The sequence below is a fragment of the Triturus cristatus genome, chromosome 8 (assembly GCF_964204655.1).
Source record: "Triturus cristatus chromosome 8, aTriCri1.1, whole genome shotgun sequence".
In the NCBI taxonomy this organism is placed as follows: domain Eukaryota; kingdom Metazoa; phylum Chordata; class Amphibia; order Caudata; family Salamandridae; genus Triturus; species Triturus cristatus.
Genome location: NC_140591.1, coordinates 1,159,818,753 through 1,159,841,057, shown reverse-complemented (window position 1 = coordinate 1,159,841,057; position 22,305 = coordinate 1,159,818,753). Strand labels below are relative to the sequence as shown.

At 42.0% G+C, this 22,305-nt stretch overlaps 1 protein-coding gene across 3 annotated transcripts in view; it reads left to right on the top strand.

Annotated features, from left to right (window-relative positions):
* The window catches only part of LOC146805541 (ATP-binding cassette sub-family C member 5-like), a 1,766,780-nt gene that overhangs the window by 1,200,991 nt on the left and 543,484 nt on the right, over positions 1-22,305 (top strand). For all 3 annotated transcript variants that reach the window (XM_085622799.1, XM_085622798.1, XM_085622800.1), the window contains one exon: positions 21,857-22,195. In XM_085622799.1, the coding sequence (XP_085478925.1) occupies positions 21,857-22,195 (339 nt within the window). The remainder of the gene's footprint in view (positions 1-21,856; positions 22,196-22,305) is intronic.

Sequence of the window (22,305 nt, the reverse complement as noted above, 5' to 3'; positions counted from 1 at the left end):
TCTAAGTTCAAAAGGGTTTGGTCCTAGTTCGATTTGAAGTTTCCCTAATCTTTAAAATTCTAACCGCGAAATTCCCCATAGTAAGTAATAGGAACCCACGGTTGTGTTTCCACACTGCATACAGTTCCAGTGGGTCCCCTGTGTTCCTACCTTGGGTGGTCCCTTGGGGTCCCAGCGATTCTAGAGGCAATAGGCCTAGTCCCTATTCCAGTCGTGGTTCTTATACCACTTTTTTAGTATATGGTTTGGTACGCCCCTAGGGCTCAAACGTGTTTTTGTGCTTTTACTGATGCTCAATCACTTGTAACTTTAGTACTTCAAACTCCAGTCTCATAAAGAGACTAGAGGGGTGTGTTTAACCTTAAATACATATATTTTGAATATATACCTGGTGTTGTTGTCTTTTCATTTGATCATTCAAGAGATTATAGACTGGTAAAACAAGCTTCTTTACATTCCTTCAAGACTTAGCCTGAAAGCTGCTCTCCATAGCTACCACTAGGATAGCTTTCACATAAGGTTGTCTTTAACCATTCACCATAAGGGGTTGTATGGACTGATACAAGGTGCCCACTAGAACTAGTGGACAGCATATATCAGGCCACCTTCTCACACAAGCGTCTCCACCCTCTTGTGAATTTAACTACTAGTCAGCATGGCAGATTTGAGGCATTAAGGTAGTTCAATGTTCAGGCTGTATTCTGCTTGTAAGTCGAGAAGCATTTCATGGTTCCTGTATCCAGAATATCTTCCGATGATACATTATTTCAGTTGCCTCCCATCCATTATCATCCTACCTATCCAGAGGGGAGTCACCTGGGTCAGTGTACCCTTCCAGGGGATTATTTACAAGCCTCCTGTGCCTCTGGGTCATCTCTTTTTCACATATAAAAAGTGACGTACCGACTGCGCAAGGAGCTTGTATGTAAGCCCAGTGCTCAAAGTAGAGCATTGGTAGAAATTTGGCTTGGAAAGCAAAACAACAAAGCTAATCTTTTTTTTTTCACATGGAGAGCAACGTTAGGCATACTCTATAGCTAGTGTCTGGGGCCAGGCATTGTAATAGCCTTAGTGGTAGTTGCATTAAAGTATTGTTTTTACAGTGGCACCCGACAGTGCTCTTTGGAACAGTTTTCCTAGTAGAGTACCCTGTGTGAGGCGTTTGTCTGAAGAGTCATCCTTTCTCTGTAGCAGGTGTCACACTCAGGATACCCTGCTTGGGGAGTTGCATTCAGTCCTCTTGGGCTGGGTTCTGTAATTAATGTAATTACCTTTAAGATAAGTACATTGCCAGGCCCCTGTCAGTCCTGGACCGCAAATGTTATCACTTTAGTGGGAATTGCAAACAGGCTTCACATTTCTCTGAAACTAAGAATGCAGGGCATTCTGCTTGCATACCACCACTTTTTAAACTGTGGTAGGTGAATGTGAAGCCAGCAAAGTTGCCTGAGGTTTCGCATCAGCTCACAGCAGATTAAAAAAAGTTCACCCCTAAGCCTAGACCCACCATTGTAGCCCTGAGATTTAAAACATCAGTGGCAATCTGTTTTTGTTCCTTCCTCCGTATAGTTAATGCAAATATGAGTTAGTGTCCATGTATTGTAAGTGGCACCACAACAGTACTAGCCTGCTGAGATTTTGCCTGGTAGACTAATGAAACATAAGTTTATGCACTGGTTCAGTTGCATAAGTTTGTAGACAACTGAGAAGAACCCACTAGTTAATACTTTGGCCAAGATTCTACTCTCAATATTCAAAAGAGATATAAGGCAGTTTGAAAAGCACCTTGTGATTGACTTATGCTCCATATGCATGTGTTATGATTGCATATCAGAGATCCATAAATAGCATTCTGGCTCTCTTTGCTTTAATAAACATGTTTAGCTTTCTCAGCAGGCCCACCAGCCTCTTCAAAAATTAGTCAAAATGCCACTGAGACCTGGCATTTTGCCACTCTGCAATTGGTTTCCAGTATATATATTCCCTTCCGATGTTAACTGCCTCTGACCTTAAGTATATAATGACTAATCAAACATGTAGTCTGTATCACTCCTACAAAATTTGAAAGCACATCACCATCACTCCTTGATGTGGTAGAGCATAACTTCACCTTTGCTAGCTCCCTTTCGTTGGCCGCTGTTGATCCCATGTGCTGTTTAATCACTTCTACCCAGCATCATCCCTCATCTCTCATACTCAACAAGGCCAAGAGTCATCTCTCCTTGAGTGATCAGGAACTTGAGTCACTCTCTCTATGGCTGTGGAAGCATTGACCTGCCTTTCTTCCTGCTTCCACAAGGACCTGAGGGTATTCCTCACAGAAAGTTTGTCTTAGTCAATCACAGCGTGAGCGGCCCCTTAGGCTGGCCAACCACAAATTCTCCTGCCAATCCCACCTCATGCCTCCTCAGGCTTATTCAAGAGCTGTATTTTATCTACAGCACTCACCTCCAGCCACACCAGAAACATCATATATCTCATTTCGGCATCTCTAAGTTTTCTCTTTTTTGCTTCAAAGTTTTTCCTCGGTCACTGTAATTGCTGTATAGGATCCAGCCCCTTTGCCGGACAAGTAAAACAGTGTCTCTGCCCCTAAAGTTTATTAGGCAATTTACAATAAGCTCTGGGTGGGAGTGAATGCACTGGAGCCTGGTGAATGTGTTCCACTAAGCAAAATGTTGACAGCCACTTAGGTTGTACAACATTTAAAATCCTTTGTTTCCTCTAAAAGTGCCATATAGGATTGTTGCGCCCTCTCAGTGATTCCAATCAGGCACATACTACTTCTCCCTGACCTCCATTTTGCATCTTTCTTGCTTTGGTTACAAATCTGTACTTCTTCAATCAGGGTCACAATAGATTTTTTGTGTGTGTTTGTATGAGTAGTTAAACTTCTGATGTCATTCTCTGCACTCTGCAACCCAACCCTTTTAGTCATCTTTATGAAATTAATTTTTATATTGACAGTGTTTGCAAGGGTACTTTTTGAGTCTGTGAGTGTCTTTAAAACATCCTGCAGTGTAAGCTCAGAAACCAGTCCTGGGGTCCATTCATTGTAACTGGGACACCACATTTGAAATCAGGTTTGTCTTTCGAAGAGGCGTACTTGTCTGGCCTTGTAATCTGCTGTTCGTGGACTCCCGCCTTCCCGCCTAGCTACCAAATGTTAGTGATTTTGAGGGAACTTCTTCAGAGCTGTTATTAGCGGTGTATGCTCTGTCTGCCCTCACAAGGTGGATGTCATATACAGGCTATTTATTTTGGATCAGTGTGCCCGAAATCTATTGTGCACTCCACCGGAGGGTAGAGTTGATAAGGCTCTGTACTACTCAGTGGAACCACTAAATCTTGGTCATGGTTCTTTGGAAAATCTATGTTTTGCTGCATCTATACTTTGCAAGTACAGGACAAAAAAACACCACCAATGGCTTGGAATCCTGAAGCCATACCATACACTTGGTCTATACCACCAACAAGTCAGACAAAAATAGCAGAGGGCATGTGATCCCCTCACAGCTCATGCCCTGGCAGCCTGTCATTTCTCACTAATACTAGGCCTGACCTAACCTTCAGAATGCAACTGCTCCTGGAACTAGGTTTTACTATCAGATCAAGGGTCCATGAGAAATCCACTTGGAGTAAGGAGTGGCATAGGATGAGGAGTCCAGTTTTTTGTGCTGTATGTTTGTAACATAACTCGCAGACCCATCTTTGTGTGCACAGTATTAGTAATTAAAGTTAGTACTAGTTTCTATGAGGTTTGCTTGAATATTAATTGCAAACTCGGAGTGAGATGTGCTGAATGTATTATAGCTCTCAAAAATATATAAATAGTTGTTCAATACAGATGCTTGAGGTATATAGTTTGTTATCACTATGAAGAAGCAGTTGTGGCCATGTTTATCCTGTCTGCAGGAGGGTGCACAAGCTATGAGCTTAGATCTACCAGTGAATACACCTTCACCCATCCAAATGGGAAAAGGGTGCAATCATTATGAACATAATGCTACCTGCTCACTAGATGTTATGCCCTTGGTGAACATACTAATGTCACTTTTGGTGTATTGAAGCAGAATGTCCTATTTGCAGTTTGATAGAGAATCACCCTAAGAAATCAAAGATAGCCCCTCCCATTAGCAGAATGGAAGTGAGTGTGTCACATTAGTAATCAGACATACTGCATACACTTCACAATAAACAGTTTCTCCTCTCTCAAAAAAATAATGGCTTCTGAAAAAGTAACGTATCAAAATAAATGAATTCAAATAAAATAAATTGAATGAACAAATTATGAAACTGTATATGTGTCAATCAATCAATCAGTATTTATAGAGCTAATCACCCCTTAGGGTTTCCAGGCGCTAATGTCTCCTGGGTCTCTAGTTGAATAGAAGGGTCTTGAGTCCCTTCCTGAAGTCTGCCAGTTTTGGAGCTGTTTGTAGGTGGAGTGTGAGGTCCTTCCAGGACTTTGTGGTTAGGTAGGAGAATGACCGACCTCCGCAGTTGCTCTTGCGGATGCGGAGGACATGAGCAACAACATGGGAGGTGGAGCTCAGTTGTCTTGCAGACTGGTAGTAGTTCATGCGGTGATTGATGTAGGCTTGGCTCTGGTCGTGGAGGGCTTTGTAGGCGAGTGACAGAGTCTTGCACTGGCATCTCGTCTGTATAGTGAGCAAGTGAAGGTTCCTGTGGTGGAGTATGGGTCCCTCTGGGGAAGCTGAGGATGAGTCTGGCGGCTGTGTTAAATATGGTCTGGAGTCTCTTGAAGAGTTGGGTGGTGATTCCGGTGCAGAGTACGTTTCCGTAGTCTAGCCAGTTGGTGATGAGGGCTTGTGTGGCCGTTTTCCTGGTGTTGGTGGGGATCCATCTGAAGATCTTGCTTAGCATGCAGAGGGTGTGGAAGCAGAAGGAGACGGTTGCGTTGACTTCCGGTTTCATAGTGAGTTTGCTGTCTAGGATGATTCTGAGGTTGTGGGGGCGGTCTGTGGGTGTGGGGTGGATCCGAGCTTTGAGGGCCATTAGGTATTGTCCAATGGTAAGGAGTTGCTTCCGAAGATCAGCACTTCCGTGTTGTCTGTGTTTGAACTTCAGGCAGTTGGTCCTCATCCAGTTAGTGACGTCTGTTATGGCGTTTCAGAAATTTGTTCTTGTGGTGGTGGGGTCTTTCAGCAGTGAGAGGATGAGTTGGGTGATGTCCGGATAGGAGATGATTTTGAGTCCATGGGATCGGACGATGTTGGCCAGTGGGGTCGTGTAGGTGTTGAACAAGGTGGGGGCTGAGTGATAGTCCTTGGGGGACACCGCAAATGATGCTTCTGGGATCGGCGATGAAAGGCGAAAGTCAAAATCTCTGGGTCCGTCCTGTTAGGAAGGATTTGATCCATTTGAGGGCTTTTCCCTATGTGGCGGAGTCTCTTGATGAGAATGTGGTGGGATATGGTGTCGAAGGACGCAGAGAGGTCGAGGAGCATCAGGGCTGCTGCTTCACCTCAGTTGAGGAGGGATCTGATGTCATCATTTGCGGCAATCAGGGCAGTTTCAGTGCTGTGGAAGTCGGATTAGAAGGCGTCAAGTAGGTTGTTTCTTTCTAGGTGCTCTGTGAGCTTGTGGTCGATGACTTTCTTGAGGCCCTTAGCAAGTAACAGGATTAGTGAGATGGGTCGTAATTTTTTAGTTCGATGTTGTCGGCGGAGGGTTTCTTCAGGAGGGGTCTGACCTTAGTCTGACCTCTGAGTGTTTCCATGGGTTAGAAAATGCGGCCATGGTGATGGATTTGTTGAGGATGGTGGTGAGTGCGCTGCTGATTTTTATGTGTCTGAGGTTGAACACGTGGTGGGGGCAGAGGCCTGATGGTGCTTCGGAGCAGATAGATGTCATGATGGTGGTGGTCTTCTCTGTTATGGTGTCCAGGTGGTGAGCGTGTGGTCGTGGGTGTTGTCGGTTTGTGTGGGGAGAATGTCGAGGGTTGAAGTTGCCATACATGGTGGATATCTTGTTGTGGAAGTAGTTGGCTTGTGTGTCACAGAGTTCTTGGGAAGGGTATGTTTTGTTCTCAGTGGTAACGGGGTAGGGAAACTCTCTGACAGTGATGAAGTGTTAATTGATGTGGTTAGTGCTGGCCTGTATGCGGTCTGTCAGGGTGATTTTCTTGGCTTCCTTGAGGCATTAGTGGTATATGCTGAGGGCTGTCTTGAAGGGGGTGAGGTTTGTGAGATCCTTTTTGGAGCACCATGTTCTTTCTAGTCGCTTGCATTCTCGTTTGATGGACCGGAGTTCAGGAGTGAACCAGCTGGTGTTTTTGGTCAGTCTGCTGGTATTGGCAGTCATCATGGATGCAACTCTGTCGGCGCAGTTGGGAGATCCATGCGGAGAACTTCTGTTGGGAAGTGTGGTGCTGAGGGTGGACGTCCACTGTGTCCATGTGACTTTGTTCCAGCCGCAGTGTGGTGCGATTTGAGGTTTGGTGGTGGTGCTCAGGGGGCTTGCGAAGGTGAAGTGTATAATGCTGTGGTCGGTCCAGGTGTGTTTGGAGACATGACTAACTGGACTGTAGCTGGCTGTGAAGAATGGGGTCTAGTATGTGTCCTGCACTGTGGGTGGGACAGGTGACCAGCTGGATGAGGACAATGTTGCTCATGCTTTCCAGAAGGTTGGTGGAGTTGGCAGTATTTGTGGTTGTTGAGGTGGCAGTTGAGGTCGCCAATGAATATGTAGTGCTTGGATTCGATAGCTAGGGTGGCGATGAATTTGTTGAGGGCATTGCAAAAGCCTGGGTGTAGCCCAGGAGTTCAATAGATGAAGGTACCTCTGATGGTTGTCTTTGTGTTGGTTTGCATTTGGAAATTCAGGTGTTCCATGACTGGTGGGATAGTGTATTCAGTGGAGGTGCACAGTTTGTTTTTTTGGGTTGCCTCCTCCGTGTTTGTTTGTGTGGTCACGGTGTGTCCTCTTGTAGCTGGTGGGGATTGCTGTGGCGATGTCTGGGGATGAGGAGGGGTTGAGCCAGGTCTTGGTGATGAGGATTACATCAGTGTGGTGGTGGTGTCCCAGATTTCCGTGGCATGCTTGCAGAGGGACCTGACGTTAAGCAGAATGTACTGGAGCTGTCCAGGGTGTCAATGGGCTGCTGTTATTGTGTGTGGACCGGTGCAAGCGGGAGGTTTGGCATTGCATGTAAAGCGAGGGGAGAAAGGTCCTTCTGTTGATCGGGGAGATGAGGTGCATCAGCTGTTGTTGAGGCACCCAGCGCCAGGATCTTGGTTGTGGAGTACTGGTAGGTGGTCACGGGACCAGGGCGCCTGGCGCTGGGTGTGGTCCAGGCATGGACGGGCACAGATGGGTATGCCTTTGGTGTGCCATTTGCACTGTGTTCTCCACTAAGTAGGTCCTAGGGGGGTGAGATTAGGCTCTGGACAGTGAAAATAGCAGGAAACAGGTGCAGCGAAGCTGAGGTAGAAATACAGCGTGGTGGCGATACCTGACCTAACAAGGGAGGAAAAGGCTGGACTGGCACAATACAGAAATACAGTACTATCACAAACCCAGCAAGCAGCTGGCTAGCAGGAAACACACTCAGAAGCAGACAGGGCAGACACACGCAATGCAGGTCGGGGAAAGGCAAAGGTGGAGGAAGGACAGTAGCAGCCAAGTCCACAGCAGGGGCCCAGTCAGAACTGCAGGGGGACTGCACAAAACATGAGGGGAGCTGGCACGAGGGGCAATAAGTGGCATGAACCAATGCAATATGGTTATTTAAACAATGCAATTCTACAGCACCAGACAAAGGTTTCTTATCAGTCAGTTGAGCTCACTTTTACACATATTCCCACATGCCTTGCAGTTAGCCATCCCTCCATCGTCTCCTTTGTTCGGATTCTTCACTCATGTGCTGGTTCATGGAAGTCATGCAAGGGTTTTGCTCTTTCATGCATTCTGGACTATGAGCCATATGTACAAATTATTTTTCTGGTTGCAAACGCCCTGATTCGCAGAATCGGGCTGTTTGCAACCGGAAAAATGCTTTTTTAGAAGTACAAAATACAAAATGATATTTTGTAACTTGTAACTGAATCGCAGTGCATTAGCGATTCAGTATTTGGGAGGAGAGTGTTTTAGGCGTCCCTTCCAAATATGAAATCGGTATATGTATTACCATTTTGCAACCAAATTCCAGATGCAAAACAGTAATACTTTACCACAAGTTTATGAGTGGTGGCAACCTATTTGCAAATGGGATGGGGTCCCTTGGGGACCTCTTCCCCTTGAGAATGTTGAAAAAATATGTTTTATGAGCAGGCAGTGGTCCCACAGACCAATGCCTACTCTTAAAAAATGAAACTTAAACGTTTCATTTTTTTTCTGGTTTGAATACATACCTATTTCTTTTAAGGAAAATGGGCTGCATTAAAAAAAAGTATTGCTTTATTTAAAATCAATCACAGACATAGTGGTTTGCTGACCTCAGCAGGCCACCGTCCCTATGATGGCTGCGATTCCTAATGGGTCGCTATAATATGCATGAGGTAGGTCTATTTGCAACCTACAAGGAATCACTAATGAAACTCAGAAGAGTTTCATACATTAGGAATATCAATTTCCTAATTGGAATTCAGAGTTAATCGCAATTAGGAAATTGGTATTCGTAATGTTAGTATGTCTGGCCCTATGTGTCTATCTTGGCTGCAGGTTTGTGTCTGCAAATTCTTCTGTAGTCTAATAATGTGCATGCCTTCACAGATGGTGACTCCAATGTCAAAGCTTTCAACGTTAACATCTTCAGACTCTCGCCCCTAAAGTCAGCCTTACCTCGTGTTGATGTCAACATCGTTGAAAACAATTGAAGTTGTGCCACTTGCAGGGGAGATTGCTAAAAGGCACCAGGGCTTGTATTATAGACAGGGTGCAGTGTCCCTGTTAAAGCCTTGATATAAATGTAAGCAGGTGCACTGTGCACAAACAGGGACAATGCACCCTGTTAAATTGAATGCGCTGCCCCAAAGGCAACTGTGAAAGTGCGCCTGCTGTGGGGGCAGCATTTTCAGTGAAATACGGAGCGGCTGCTTACATGCCGCTCTGTATTTCACAGTGCAGACAACAAACCAACTGTACTTTAAAGAGGGGACAGAGATCCTCCTGCATGTAGGTGCTGTGAATACCAACACCCACCAGTTTATGGGGATGTATGAGGGGTCCATGGGACCCCCTTCACCCTTCGAGAGCATTGTCTTTTGGTGCTGCACTGCACTCCTCTATGCCTACATCCGTAACAGAGATTGCCTGTATTGCATGGGGCCACGTCCCCATGTAACTGCAAATGAGGAAATGTCCTCTCATGATAGTGCTGCCCCTACCTGTGCGTCAGCGCTATCAGTATTAACGGAGGGGACACACAGTCATCTGCAACCCCATCTGTAATACCGTGGTGCTCCAGGGGAGCATGCACTCATTATGCCTCTGAGGCACTATCTGGAATACAGCCCCAGAAAGACAAATAGATGGTGTGAGCTGGGAATATAGAAGCCATATTAATGACGGGCCACAAAATTGTGACCAGCCCTGAAGAACCTAATTTCCAGAAGCTGCAACTTTTCATCTACCGCCAAGGTACCTACAACTTGGTGTTCTTTTTAAATAGCATGTGAATCATTTAATGAACAAGTTCTAGAGACAGCTAGCTTAATTTCCAGTAAAAGTGATTCTGCAGCATACATATGTCTTATAGATTCCCTTGTATGCTACCCTACCATTCTGATTGGGTTAGTTACTTTTATTTGTTCTTGGTATTGCAAACTCACATAAGATGTGCTCAGAAACTGAGCGTAGGGGACAATAGAGGGAAAAACCAGTGCAAGGCATAGACGTGTGTGCACAAATTAGATCAACTGACCGGAGAAACGAGACCCTTTCAGGGCTTTGCTTAACATAACATGTTGCATGTTTTATACTGGAAGGTTCCAAGCTTGACATGGTGGAATACTCAAATGGCATGCAAATGTATAAAAGATAGCATTGTTGGAAAATTCTTTTCAGGTAAGTAACTATATTTCACATTAAAAAATGCCCTATTTCTAATAAATGGAGAATCTGGTTAAAAAGGGTGTTCTTCTATACAAGCAAACAGTACACACAGCAAAAATCTCTTACTCATCCAACATGTTTCCGTCCACTTGCATATTTGAAAATGGGCTTTATCAGAACGAAACATTTTTTATAACATGCATATACAGAAACCCCACAGGTGCTGTACATCTCATAAGCTCAAAGCAAAATGAAGGGATTAGCGTTCTTAGTTGATGAGTAAGAGACAAAATCTTTGTGTGTTTCTGAAATAAATGAAGTTCCTCTTAGATGTGTGTGTGAGATATTACACTATCAATGCAATAGAAAAGAAATGGTCAGATGTTAAAATGCACCTCCAACAAAGCTAATCAATAGTTGGTTAGAAGACCTTTGAAACCTTATACAAAGATAATGTTTCCTGTAACTTTACATGTCTACCATGATTGTTGATGATTAAAGCCACTTAACTAGCATTATTGTAAACAGGTTGTCAGTGGTAACTTGAGAACTGGTCTCGAGTTCAGTAACCAACTTGTGGCATCTGTGGAGGTGAGTTTTGGGGAGTAATGATGGCTTGTGTCGGTGTCTTACATGTTCCATGATGGTGAAGGTTCCCTGTGTAAGAAATTGGAGTCAGACCAAGGCAACATGGTAGTCAGGATAAGCAGATCAATATTTATAGGGTTAGATTCTCAATTATTCTTAGGCTAGCAACTGTGTGTGTTGGTGGGTTTATTCGCTCTTTGTTCCAGTTTGCACCAGGCTCTCTTCCCGTTTGCACCTTTATTATTATCTTGGATTCTTGCGGGTAGCTTTTCTGGGCAGGAATTACTGAGTTGTTAATCCTTACCACTTGCTTCTCCTCCTCCTTGTGATCTAGAATACATGGATTCAGGATGATGGCAAAGCTGTCCCATAGTCTTTAGGTGGCCAGTGCATACCAAGCACTATATTTTCAACTTGCTAAATTTCCAGTTACACCTTCAAACCTTGAATGCATATACCATTTATTTAGAGGTAGCTAAAGGGGCCTAATGGAACAAGCTCTCCAGTGTTTCTCTCTTACAATTCTATTCTCTCCTGTTTCCCCAGGGCCTGATTCTAAGTCCTTGTTGTTCTTTTATAAGTGTGAAGGATCTTAGATTTCAGTTATAATTGGGCCTATCTGCTTAGATTCCACATATAGCCTTGGTCATGACAGTTTGCCAGGTCAAAAGTAAGATGGATCCAGGTGGTAGCATTGAAGCTGCTGTGATGTACGTAACACATAGCACACAGGGAAAACTTAGAACCTCTAGGATGGGAAAAGCTTTTTTGTTGGACAGATAAAATCAGTTACAAAGTAGGATTGTTCTGGCTCCTTCTGCAACAATGAGCAACTTTTGGTACCTTGGCTCCCACCTCACACATTAATGATGCTAGTTTCCCAGATAATCCACCTACAATATGCACTGTTCATGGATCACTAATGGCATCTCCTGAAAGGTATGAAGGAAATGCAAAGCTATTCTTGTGCTGTTCAGCTTAATGTCAGAAGCATTTTATACAATGGTCCTAGCATTTTACCACAGGTGTGGCAAAAGTCTCTATGTTGTCTTATTTATCCAAAGATGCCTTTAATTGGGCAACCCTACTGATACCAAGGCATGATCCATGTTTAGCAAATTATGAGAATTTCTCAACTCAGTTTCTCAAAGATGAAACAAGATGCACATTTAGGCTCATTATCTTTATGACAAGGATCTTAAGAGATATCTGAGGCTTTGTGGATGGATGACACAGTCACTGCATTTTTTTTAAACTCAATCTAAGAGAGGACCTAAGATATGCTGTGTCCACAGTTGTGAACAGCCCCATATCTACTGTGGCTCACATTAATTTAGTCCTACAAACTGATCTGCACTTAACAAATCCTCAACTCCTACTAATTCTATGTCATTTTCAACTTCTGCTGGTTCCATGTAAGGGCCAACTAAACTAACATCAGAGGAAAAGGAACATCAAAGAATCAACTTGCCTTTATTGTGGCCAGTCTGGGCATTTTGTTAAATGCTGTCCACAGCGGTCGGAAAACTTCAACACTATGCCTTAAGCAGCAGGCTATGACTAAGTGTTTCACACGGAAAACCTTCTGAATGATCTGACCACTTTTTATAGAAATTATACTTTCATTACCCTAAGTACCACACAGAGTCTCTGCTTGATTCAGGGGCTACATGTAATTCTTAGACTACTCGTTTGCACGGAAACATGGAAATAAGTTGAAGAAAGAACAGACTGAACTAATAATACAAGCAGTAGATGGAGCACTGTTAAATCCCAGAGACATTACACAAGAAACTGCTCAGATCATCAAAGTTTTTTTATTGGGGCAGCTGGTACATCTATCTCTGCCTATGTTATAGAAGCACCTTCATTCAGTATCATTTTAGGTGCAATATGGCTTCAAAAACATAGTCCAGGACTTTAATGGCTGAAAGGAACTTTGAACTTTCCCTCCTTAGATGCCAACAACATTGTTTTCCCATGGGGGCTGGTATGACTAACATAGATATTATTTATAAGAAAGATTCTGATTTCCCTCAAGTCTGCCAAGAATTTGGAAATGTTTTTGTGAAAATGATGCAGAACAACTTCCACTAGATAGGCCCAATCACATTGATTTTGTCCCACAGCAAAATAACAAAATACAATGATGGACGGAGTGATGAAACTTTTCAAACACTCAACTCCAGTAACAGATCTGGGTTTACTCCATCGTTTTTTTGCTTGTCACTTCACCCCAGTTTGGACCCAGCCATATGCAAATCAGTCTTGACCCTGTTTCCCATGGGAACAGTCCAGCCCGAACTACCTAGACAGGTCCTCCCTGGCCCAGAAACAAGCATCCTGGGACCAGTTTCAGGGTATCACTTCTCATCAGCCAGGCTAGCTTGAATCAAGTGGTGCATCGAATAAGGTGTCCATGTTTGGGCATAACCCTTGCCGCTATAAGCGCACAAAACAACATAACAAAATATAATGATGGACGGAGTATTGAAACTTTTCAAACACTCACCCACAGCCACAGATCTGGGTTTAATTCATCGTTATTTTGCTCACCACATCACCCCAGTTTGGACCCAGCCATATGCAAATCAGCTTTGACACTGCTCTCCATGGAAACTGTCCAGCCTGAACTACCAGGCCAGGTCCTCCCTGGACCGGAAATAAGCATCCTGGGACCACTTTCAGGGTATCACCCCGCATCAGCCAGCCTAGCTTGAATCCAGTGGCAACATGTCCCAGGATGCTTGTTTCCAGTCTACAGAAAAAGAAAGTTGTTAGTACCCGCAAAGGAACTGCAAATTTTGCATGGTGTCACAATATTCCTCTAGCTGTACATTCTTAAAATAGACACTCTGAAGAATTAATTTTACTTTTATTTTGGTGTCTGAAGAGGAGACTATCCAAGAGTACTTTGCCACATGTGTTATCAGTTTAGATTCAAAGAATGTAGAGAACCTGTAGCCTCTCACAGCATCAGCCCTGTCCTTCTTAGCCATGGTCAACCATATCTTTGGACATTATTGTGAATTTACCTCCCTCAAACACATATAACCTTGATGTCACTTCCCACATCTCACATTTAGGCTAAAAGCTTCATGAAGGAGCTAGTTTGACTACCATCTTCAGGGCTAACATTCCCAGGGCTATTGCATCAGACAGAGGGATACAATTTGCTTCTAAATCTTGATCCACTCCAATGCATCTATTAGAAGTAAATTTGGGTTGAACACATTTTTATTAACATTTTGTCAATTTTCCAGACAAACAACAATGTATAAAAACAGTATTCCCTCCCATGCACTCTCAAAAATAATCCTTCCAAAAAGAAGGAAAAAAAACCCAACCCTTCCCACCCCATTGTTGGCCAACCTCTTTACTGCTGTTGTTCCCCTTTGTCCTGATCAGTTTTACTCCCCCACCTGTGGTGCTCTATCTTGGTGAAACTTGTCCATAGTCCGCAAACTAAGGACAAGTGTAATATTCATTCAGTTTGGAGCTCTCTAGTATTTTCAGTGTGTGGAGCCTTTTAGGACAAGAAAGTTCACTATAGTCTTTTTGGAAAAACTCTGGAAGCAGGCTCCATTGTTCCATATAGTAGGTGGTGTCGTCTTCTGCACCTTTGGATAACTTTTCTATCTCCAGAAGCCACCACTACTTTCAATCAATTTTGACTCTGTGGGTTTCTAGGTTCTGTCCTCTAATAGTGAGGAGTGAATGCTTAGCTGCTAACAGGAAATGTGAGCTGAGACTCCCTTTCCTCCCCCTAAGATAAAAATGCCATTTGCTGGGTGTCCCAGTAGTATAATCTCTGGACAACCAGCTAGTTTTATCCCTTCAATTTGTTTTATTGTTGTCAGCACCAAAGCCTAGAATGGTTGAATTTTAGGGTAGGTCCATAAGATATGTGTCCGTGTCCCCTCCACCCCACTCCAGCAGTTTAGAAGTAAAGTTAATTACATCTAGTAGCTATCATCCTCAGTCTGATGGCCAAATAGAATGTGTGAACCAGTCCATATAACAGTATCTCCCATGCAACCCAGTATCAAGATGATTGGAGTAGGTGGGTTGTTTTGCTGAATTTATGTATAATTCACTGCACAGTTCTTTATGATCATCACCATTCTGTTGTTCCTATGGATTTCACCCTTACATGTTACTCACTCAAGAACCCTTGAGGCCTGTTCCCCCTCTCAAAGAACTTGTTTCATCAATCCATAAGATAAAAAAGAACATTGTACAACATTTGAATTCATCCAAAGGCGGCCACGAGCATTATATTGATCTTCATCGCTGACCTGCTACTGCCTACAAAGTTGGATATTCCATATGGCTCTCCACCCGTCATCTACACCTTCCAGGATACCATGTGAAGTTCAAACCTGGTCCTGTTGTAAATTGTCAAGTAATCAACCCAGTAACAGTATGTCTCTCATTATCCACACATTGGCACACATACCCAGTCTTCCATGTTTCTTTTTCAAATTAATCTCCTTCCATGCCACTTCATTTTACCCGTATCCCCCATCAGTATTTGACAATGAGTATGAACTTAATTTCATTTTCAATTATCAAAGAGTAAGATGGTAGCTACAAAATCTCAAACTGAGTGGGGTATGGGCCAGCAGGCCTATTGTTGGAACCTACCTTGTTTGTTTATTCTCCTCTCCTGGTTAAGACCTTCCATCATATGTTTCTCAACAAAACAGGGGGGGGGGGATACTGAGGGTGGGGGTACAGTCTGGCCTTACTCAAGAACAGGACTCAGGGCTTGGTGGTGCACAAGAAGGTCATGAAACAAAAGGCCCTTTTGGCGCCCAAAGGGACAAAGATTAGAGAGTCTTCACTGCTAGTGTTGGCATTCTACCCTTTCTAAGATGACAATGGTTCCCTGTGTTGGCTGTGGGACTAAGACCGAGGCACTATGCCTTCCAGGTTAGAATAGTCAGAGCAGTATTTAATAGACAAATTCTCCATCATTCTTTACCTGGCAAATGTATGTGCTTGTAAGTTTATTTGCTCCTCTTTCCAGTTCGCTCCCAGCTTCCTCCTTTTGGACTTTTATTATTTTGTCATGTTCCTGAGAATAGCTTTTCTAGACAGGAATCACTGTACTATTGGTACTTACTTTTCGCTCTTCCTCCTTCTGCTCCTGGAATCCCTGGATTAAGGCTGTTAGTAAAGCCGGCCCATAGCCTGCAGGTAATCAGTGTATACCAATCACTGTGTCTCATGCTACATTGCGGCTGACCTAAACTTAGAAGTGGAAGTGGTTAATCTTGATTTGTAATGTATATATAAGTGCCAGGAAAAATAAGACTATGCAGTTGTATGTCTTGTGGCATTGCCTAAGTATATTAGTAATCCAGCACTCAGAAGCCTGTTTTATAGTCTGTGGGGATTTTAATCTACATCTGTTTTCCTTACATCCTGTAAATGGAAAAACTAACAGAATTGCAAAAGTGTGTTGTGACAAAATGCACCAGGTTGGGTTTAATTTGCTAAAAGAAAAATCTAGGCTCATGGGCGACATCCGCGTACAGGCACAGAGCCTTGGTTGATGCACGGTTACTCCTGTCACTTCTTATGAGACTGCACCGGAACTGCCACAGAGACTGCAGCAGGCTCCGGCGTGGGCAGCGATTACAGTTTGGTTTGAATACATATCATGATACAGTAGTTACTGGCCCCGGTACGGGGTGACCCCCTGCACATGCTTACGAATTCCTGTTTACCTGTCATGTCAAATGCCAAAGAATGTTTTCGTTTAAAACAATAAAAACAGATTTAAACAAAAAAAAGAAAAATCTAGGCTCATTCCATCATTTAAATATTCTAAACACGGATCAATCATTTATTATTCTTTTATTTCAGAAAACTTAAGATCAAAATTGTCTGAATATACGGTAACCCCTCGACTAGAAAGTGATCACAATCCTCAGATAGTTATATTGAATTCTTTAGTGAAGCGCAACCCAAGATTTATACAACCTGAAGAGGTTAGTTTGGCATATGGATAAACAAGAAGAAATAATAAGAGCTGCTAAAACACTAATTAAGGATGGTGATCAGTGTGAGTTGGGGGCAGTTAATATGATTAATAAATGGACCTATATAACATCATCCCTGGTGGGAAAATTTGTCGTGCTACATCATACGAAATCAAATAGTCTATTAGGATCCCCGAATAAATGGTTCACTTCTAAGCTATTTAAGCTAAAAAAAAAATCATTTAATAGAGCTGTAGGGGGTGCCTATTCCCATAGATTCCATCAATCCTATTCTGTCCATAAGGATAATATGACGGTACTAAGAAAAGTTTATAAACAAGAAATTTGGAAGGCTAAATCTAACTATCAAACAGGGCTTTGGAACAGCTTATAATATGCCTCCAAACAAAACAATGCAAAATGTTTTGGGCAGTAATCAACAAACTTAAAAGGAGAGGCAGCAGGGCATTTTGTGTAAACATATCGGAATCTGTATGGGTACATTTTATTACTAATCTGTATGGCACAGTAGATCACGCTGTAAAACAACCAGACGTCTTCTAGTTATGCAAAAACAGTACATCAAACACTGATATGGAGAGTGGTATGTGCCTGGGCATGAAAAATGTTGTGAAATTTAATGATACCATTTCTGATTGGAGGATTAGCCTAGAACGTATAAATTATAATGAAATAACTATTCTTCTACGTGGCCTTTGTACAAATGGTGCTCTCGGCCCTAACGGGTTGCCTAATGCCTTGTTTCCTGCCGATATTGACATGTGGGTTGAAATGCTAACCAAATTGTTTAATGTGGTATTGACATTGGAAACTATGCCGGCATCATGACAAGGTAGTATACTGCAGCTTATTTATAAAAACGGTCCAGTTGATAACCCTGCTAACTATCGGTTAAGTTTGTTAACTGATGTTGATGCTAAAGTTTTTGCCTCATGTTTGTTTTGAGAACTGGAAAAATGGGCAATGCAGCAAGGTACAATTCTGCTCAATCAAACTGGTTTTCGGAAGGGCCAATCTACCACTACCAACCTGCTGGCACTTACTTTATTGGCAGAGCAGGCTGTGTTGAAAAAACAACATTTATATTTTGCCTTTATAGATTTAAAGGCAGGTTTTGATTCAGTGCCACTGAATTTACTATGGAAAACACTGATTGGCTGGGATATTCCACGGAAACTGTTAAACGCCATAATTCTTTAGTATACGGATACCTGGATTCAGATCAAGCTGGGTGAGGGTGGCTCTTTATCAAAGAAAATCAGAACATATAATGGCTTAAATCAAGGTTGTGTTCTTGCTCCTTGCTTTTTAAACTTATTTTTATCAGCTCTTTGCAACATCTGGACTGCTAATGCCCATTCGCCAAGATTGAGTGAGGTGAAAATTAGTTATCTTCAATATGCTGATGATATTATCCTTTTGAGCCAAACCCCTATTGGCCTACAAAGACTAATAAATGCTTTTGATGATTATATACAAATAAATGGCCTTGAATTGAATGTTAAAAAAAACTAAAATTATCATATTTGCTACAACAAAACAGAAGTTTAACTCATGGAGGGCCAGAGCTGGGCCAATTGAAGAATATAAAACATATACTGGCACATGCATCAACGTAGGCTTTTGCGATTCCTTAATTGCGATTATTAAGGAATCGCAATTAAGGAATTGCAAAAGCCTATGCATGTAGGAATCGCTATAAAAATAGCCATTCCTACACATTCCTTAATTGCGACTCGCAAATTGCGAGTCGCAAATAAGGAATGCCGTCCCATTCATTCCTATGGGCCACCAGGCCCATAGGAATGAATTGGAGATTGCATGAGCAATTTGCGAGTACCAGTAGGTACTCGCAAATTGCTCATGCAATTTCAAGGGTGCAAGGGTGTCAAAATGACATCAACTTCATGGTAATTTGCTCCCCCTATTAGCGAAATCGCTCATTTTTTAACTTTAATGCATTGCATTTAAGGAATCTCAATTTGGGATTCCTTAAATGCAATCGCAATTTAAGTAATCGCAATTTAGAGATTCCTTAAATTGCGATTTTTGCATTTGGGATGATGCATCCCAAATGCAAAAATACCGGTTGCAAAGAGGCAGATTCTGAGAATCTGCCCGTTTGCGACCGGTTTTTCCTTTGATGCATATGCCTGAAAGATATTTAGGGGTTGTGTTTGATAATAGAGTCTCTGTTAAGTAAAGATTTAAGGGCAAAAAATGTGACTTTAATTCATGCTCTTAAAGGTTTGCGAACCTCACTGTATTGCCAATCCTATGAACATATTCTTAAAGTCATGAAAGCAAAGTTACAGCCAACCATTTCATATGGCTCACCCATTACTGGGGAAAGATGTGAAGCTACTGGATTTATTAGTAGTCAAGTCCTATAAAGCAACTGTTGGGATTACCAGGTCAGTGGGTCAAGCTGAAATGAGACTGGAGTTTGGTCTTCAAAGACAGTGTTTGGTGTCCCAAGGAGCATTTTTGAAATGTATGTATTCTATGTTTTCTTCCGCCCCTGCTTCCCTAGTGAATAACTACTGGCCAGAAATAACAAAATCTGCTTATGCTGCTATATGGAGAGCCCATATTTCAACTTGCCTACGGGAAATTGGCCTGCAAATTGGGCCTCATGAATTGAAAATGCCCAATTATAAATTGATCCTGAAAAAACGAATCAAAGCTGAATCCCTTAATAAGGATAAAAATATTTTAGCTGAAAAAAATCATGCATGGTATGTGATTAATTCACACCAGTCTTTACACACCCAACCATACCTTACTGCTCATTTCTCGGCAAAAATAAAAAACTCATTTTTAAACACAAGAATGGGAATAAACCCAACAAAGGAGGGCACGCCATGTTGAATTCAGCAGTGGCTTGATACTAATGGTAGACTCTGTGGATGGCCACGTGAATCTTTATTGCTTATAGTATGTGTGTGTTTAAATTGCTTAAAATTCAGCGTATCCTTTTAAAACCCCTAATTCTGAAGATTGGGGTCAGATTAGCTCTCCAGGCCCTTATAATTTGTATATCGGGCGAGTTGATTCTGCTGCTATGCCAATTGATAACGTTTTTAGTTGTTGCCGAAAAATGTTTGTTATCGACTGTTCAAGATGTATCATAATTTTAAACTTTGGCTTCAAGAGAAATCTTGAATGTATTTCTTTTCTACTTAGTTGCGCTATACGGCCTCTTGTAGAATTTAGTTTATGCTGCTAGGGTAATACGTAGAATAGTAAATAATGAAGTTGCCCTGTTTTAGTCATTATTGATGCACTTCCATAATCTGTTTGCACAATGGAACTACTGTTTACTGCATGTCTGCACTTTAATATGCTATGATCTCACCCATGTCTAATAGATCCTATAATGTATTTGTATGATGATTGATAAAGTTAATCAGTTTTATTGCATAAATATGAATGTATTTATAAATTGTCAGGAATATTCATGTCATTGTTTTAAAAAGCTGCTCACAATCAATTTTATTATTGGCCTGTTATATAACCCTAAAGTAAAACATTTTCAGAGGCAGATGGAAGAAGATACTCATAAAAACAGATCAGCATTTGATGCAAAGATGAGAACCTGGGTGCCAAACTACCCAGGAATGAATAGAGAAGAATCTAGAATCAGACGAAATGTGGAGGATTCTTGAAGCCAAGGAAAAAACACAATGGTACAAAAATCTAGAAAAGGGGTAAAGAAAGTGACAAAAAATACTATCAGCTGTGTTGTAGCACACCTTGCCTTGAATTGTTCAGCCTCGTATCCTAAAGAGAAATTAGGGGTATCACAGGAAGTACAGGAGTCATCTTGGTTTGGAAAGCTGCCATTTGAATTCACTGTGCTCATCATCTTGGATTGGGAATGATGATATTGTCCAGCTCTGTCTCTTCTTTGAGAACTGTTGGACATAAAGGTTTCCAGAAAATAAGACGACCCATCACAAGAAGTACATGAACCATTTTGAAGTAAAAGCAGCCATTAGAATCTACAACACCCACCATCTTGGACTGGGAATGATGTTGTAGTTCACTCCATTTCTTCCTGGTGAACTATGTGATAGATAATGTAACTTGGAGGATCCTAGAAAAAGTAAATGGCTTCCTGAAATAAATACCTTTTGCCAAACACATTTTCCTCCAAAGATGTTACTTTTGGAAGTTTAGGTTAAGGAGGAAACGTTGTGCAGATTTATGAGCCCAGAACGCCATTATAGTACTCTCTGCTCCCCCATGGCACAGCACATTTGTGCCCATAGGACCCAGTTTGTGTGACTATTGATTAAATTATGCTGTCAATGGTTCAGGTTTTTATTTACTGCACGTCACCCGTTGCACAGTAGTTGACTATGTTTCTTAACTGTGCGATTGGCTTGTTCACTTGCTGCCTCCTCACTTTCTACACTCATATCTTTGCAGGGTGGTGCACTATATTTAGTGTAACACAAAATGTTCTTCATTGTTGTTTTTTAGCATGCAATAAAAAAATGTAAATATTCATTAAAATGTTTTATGTCTACTATGTCCATCTGCATGTTCCTTAGACCTTGTTAGATTAAGCTTTTTCTGTTTTCCTCATCCATTTCATATTGATATTACTACACAGTGCAGCAGCAAGCTTCAAGCTTCAGTATTCTTACATGATAGCCTCCTTACCAAGGCAGAAAGAGCCGTAGTGAAGAAGGGATGAGACAGAGCAAGGTAAAGAAGAGCAGGGAAACACAATTGTATAAGGAAGTGAACAATGCTCCCTCTGGATTTGTTTTATCTTTAACAGTCAAATCCACAAACAAATCAATTTGCAGGTTCTTTCTGATTTGCATGAGTGTGAGGGTGCTTTTATGGTCAGCGCCAGATTTCTGCTGTAAGGTTTTGTTTCTAGGTAGCTGAAAGATGTGGCTTCCTCTCTATTCTATTTGAAGGATCAAGTGGTCACTGAGGTGAATCTAGGTTCTCGAGCTAATTCGTAAGAGTTGGGATATGCAACTTTGTTGATACATTTCACTTTACAGAAGTAGTCATTAACTATATAGTGCATTTTCATCAATAGCATCTGGTGGATCTCGGTTTCATTGTTCTCCCTTGTCTCCGGCAAACTTTATTAAAGGGCTGCCTTTGTTTGTTGTGCATGGTTACATTACTGTGTGTCTAAATGTGAACTGACCAATTAAAAAGAAAGAAGTCTTGACAAATGAACTAATTAATTCTTTATTTCTATGTGTTAGCTTTAGATGAGTCAGCAATTTCAAGCGAAGAAAAAGACAGTGACGAAACTCAAAATTCTATAAACAAAGGAGAAAGGGGAGAACTTATTTCAGGAGACGACACTAATGGAAAAGCAGACTGTCTTGTTATAAGAGTGGAAGAACTTTTGCCGGCTGAGCAGATGAAAGAGGCAGATGACGCTGCCCAGTCCTACACTTTTGTAAAAACTTTACACATTTCGGATCTGAAACCTGAGACTTGGCAGAACGAAAACTTCGATGGAGCTGCAGATGATGTAAAAAGTTCTTTGCAGGATGATTTGATCAGTGTTGATTTTAACAAAGAGGACGACTTCAGAGGTATGCACATATTACCCCTATTTTATCTTCTTCCAAGAGGCTAACAGCTCTGCTCATTAGATTATTGTTGGGTCGAGCCTAGAGTCAGCGCTCAAGCACTGCTCTGGTGA